The sequence below is a fragment of the Bison bison genome, unplaced genomic scaffold, assembly GCF_000754665.1.
Source record: "Bison bison bison isolate TAMUID 2011002044 unplaced genomic scaffold, Bison_UMD1.0 scf7180017864517, whole genome shotgun sequence".
In the NCBI taxonomy this organism is placed as follows: Eukaryota; Metazoa; Chordata; class Mammalia; order Artiodactyla; family Bovidae; genus Bison; species Bison bison.
In genome coordinates this window covers 8631534-8632149 of record NW_011495070.1, presented here as the reverse complement: position 1 = coordinate 8632149, position 616 = coordinate 8631534, and the positions used below count along the sequence as shown (strand labels likewise).

Genomic DNA, 616 nt, shown 5'->3' with positions numbered 1-616 from the left:
GGGGGCGGGGAGGGGGCCCCGGCGGATAAAGATGGCAATGTCTCTCATCCAAGCGTGCCGCAGCCTGGCTCTCTCAACATGGCTGCTTTCCTTTTGTTTCGTGCATCTGGTGTGCCTGGACTTCACCGTGGCCGAGAAGGAGGAATGGTACACAGCCTTCGTGAACATCACCTACGCCGAGCCCGCGCCGGACTCCGGGGCCGGGGCGGCGGGCGGCGCCACCACCGCCGCCGAGCTGCACACCGAGAGGACCGAGTGCGGGCGCTACGGGGAGCACTCGCCCAAGCAGGACGCCCGCGGGGAGGTGGTCATGGCCAGCTCGGCCCACGACCGTCTGGCCTGCGACCCCAACACCAAGTTCGCCGCCCCGGCCCACGGCAAGAACTGGATAGCCCTCATCCCCAAGGGCAACTGCACCTACAGGGATAAGATCCGGAATGCGTTCCTGCAGAACGCCTCCGCCGTGGTCATCTTCAACGTGGGCTCCAACACCAACGAGACCATCACCATGCCCCACGCAGGTAAGCGGGCTCAGGGCGGGCTCGGGGCGGGGCGGGAGCCCAGGGCGGGTGGAGGCGCCGAGAAGGATCCAGCGCCTGCCTCCTCGCTCCTTTCT

General features: G+C 67.5%; 1 protein-coding gene across 1 annotated transcript in view; it reads left to right on the top strand.

Annotated features, from left to right (window-relative positions):
• The first annotated feature begins 6 nt into the window (after positions 1–6).
• The window catches only part of RNF150 (ring finger protein 150), a 281142-nt gene continuing 280532 nt past the window's right edge, over positions 7–616 (top strand). Inside the window, exon 1 of the mRNA XM_010830301.1 lies at positions 7–521. Coding sequence (XP_010828603.1) covers positions 32–521 — 490 coding nt within the window. The 5' untranslated portion in view covers positions 7–31. The remainder of the gene's footprint in view (positions 522–616) is intronic.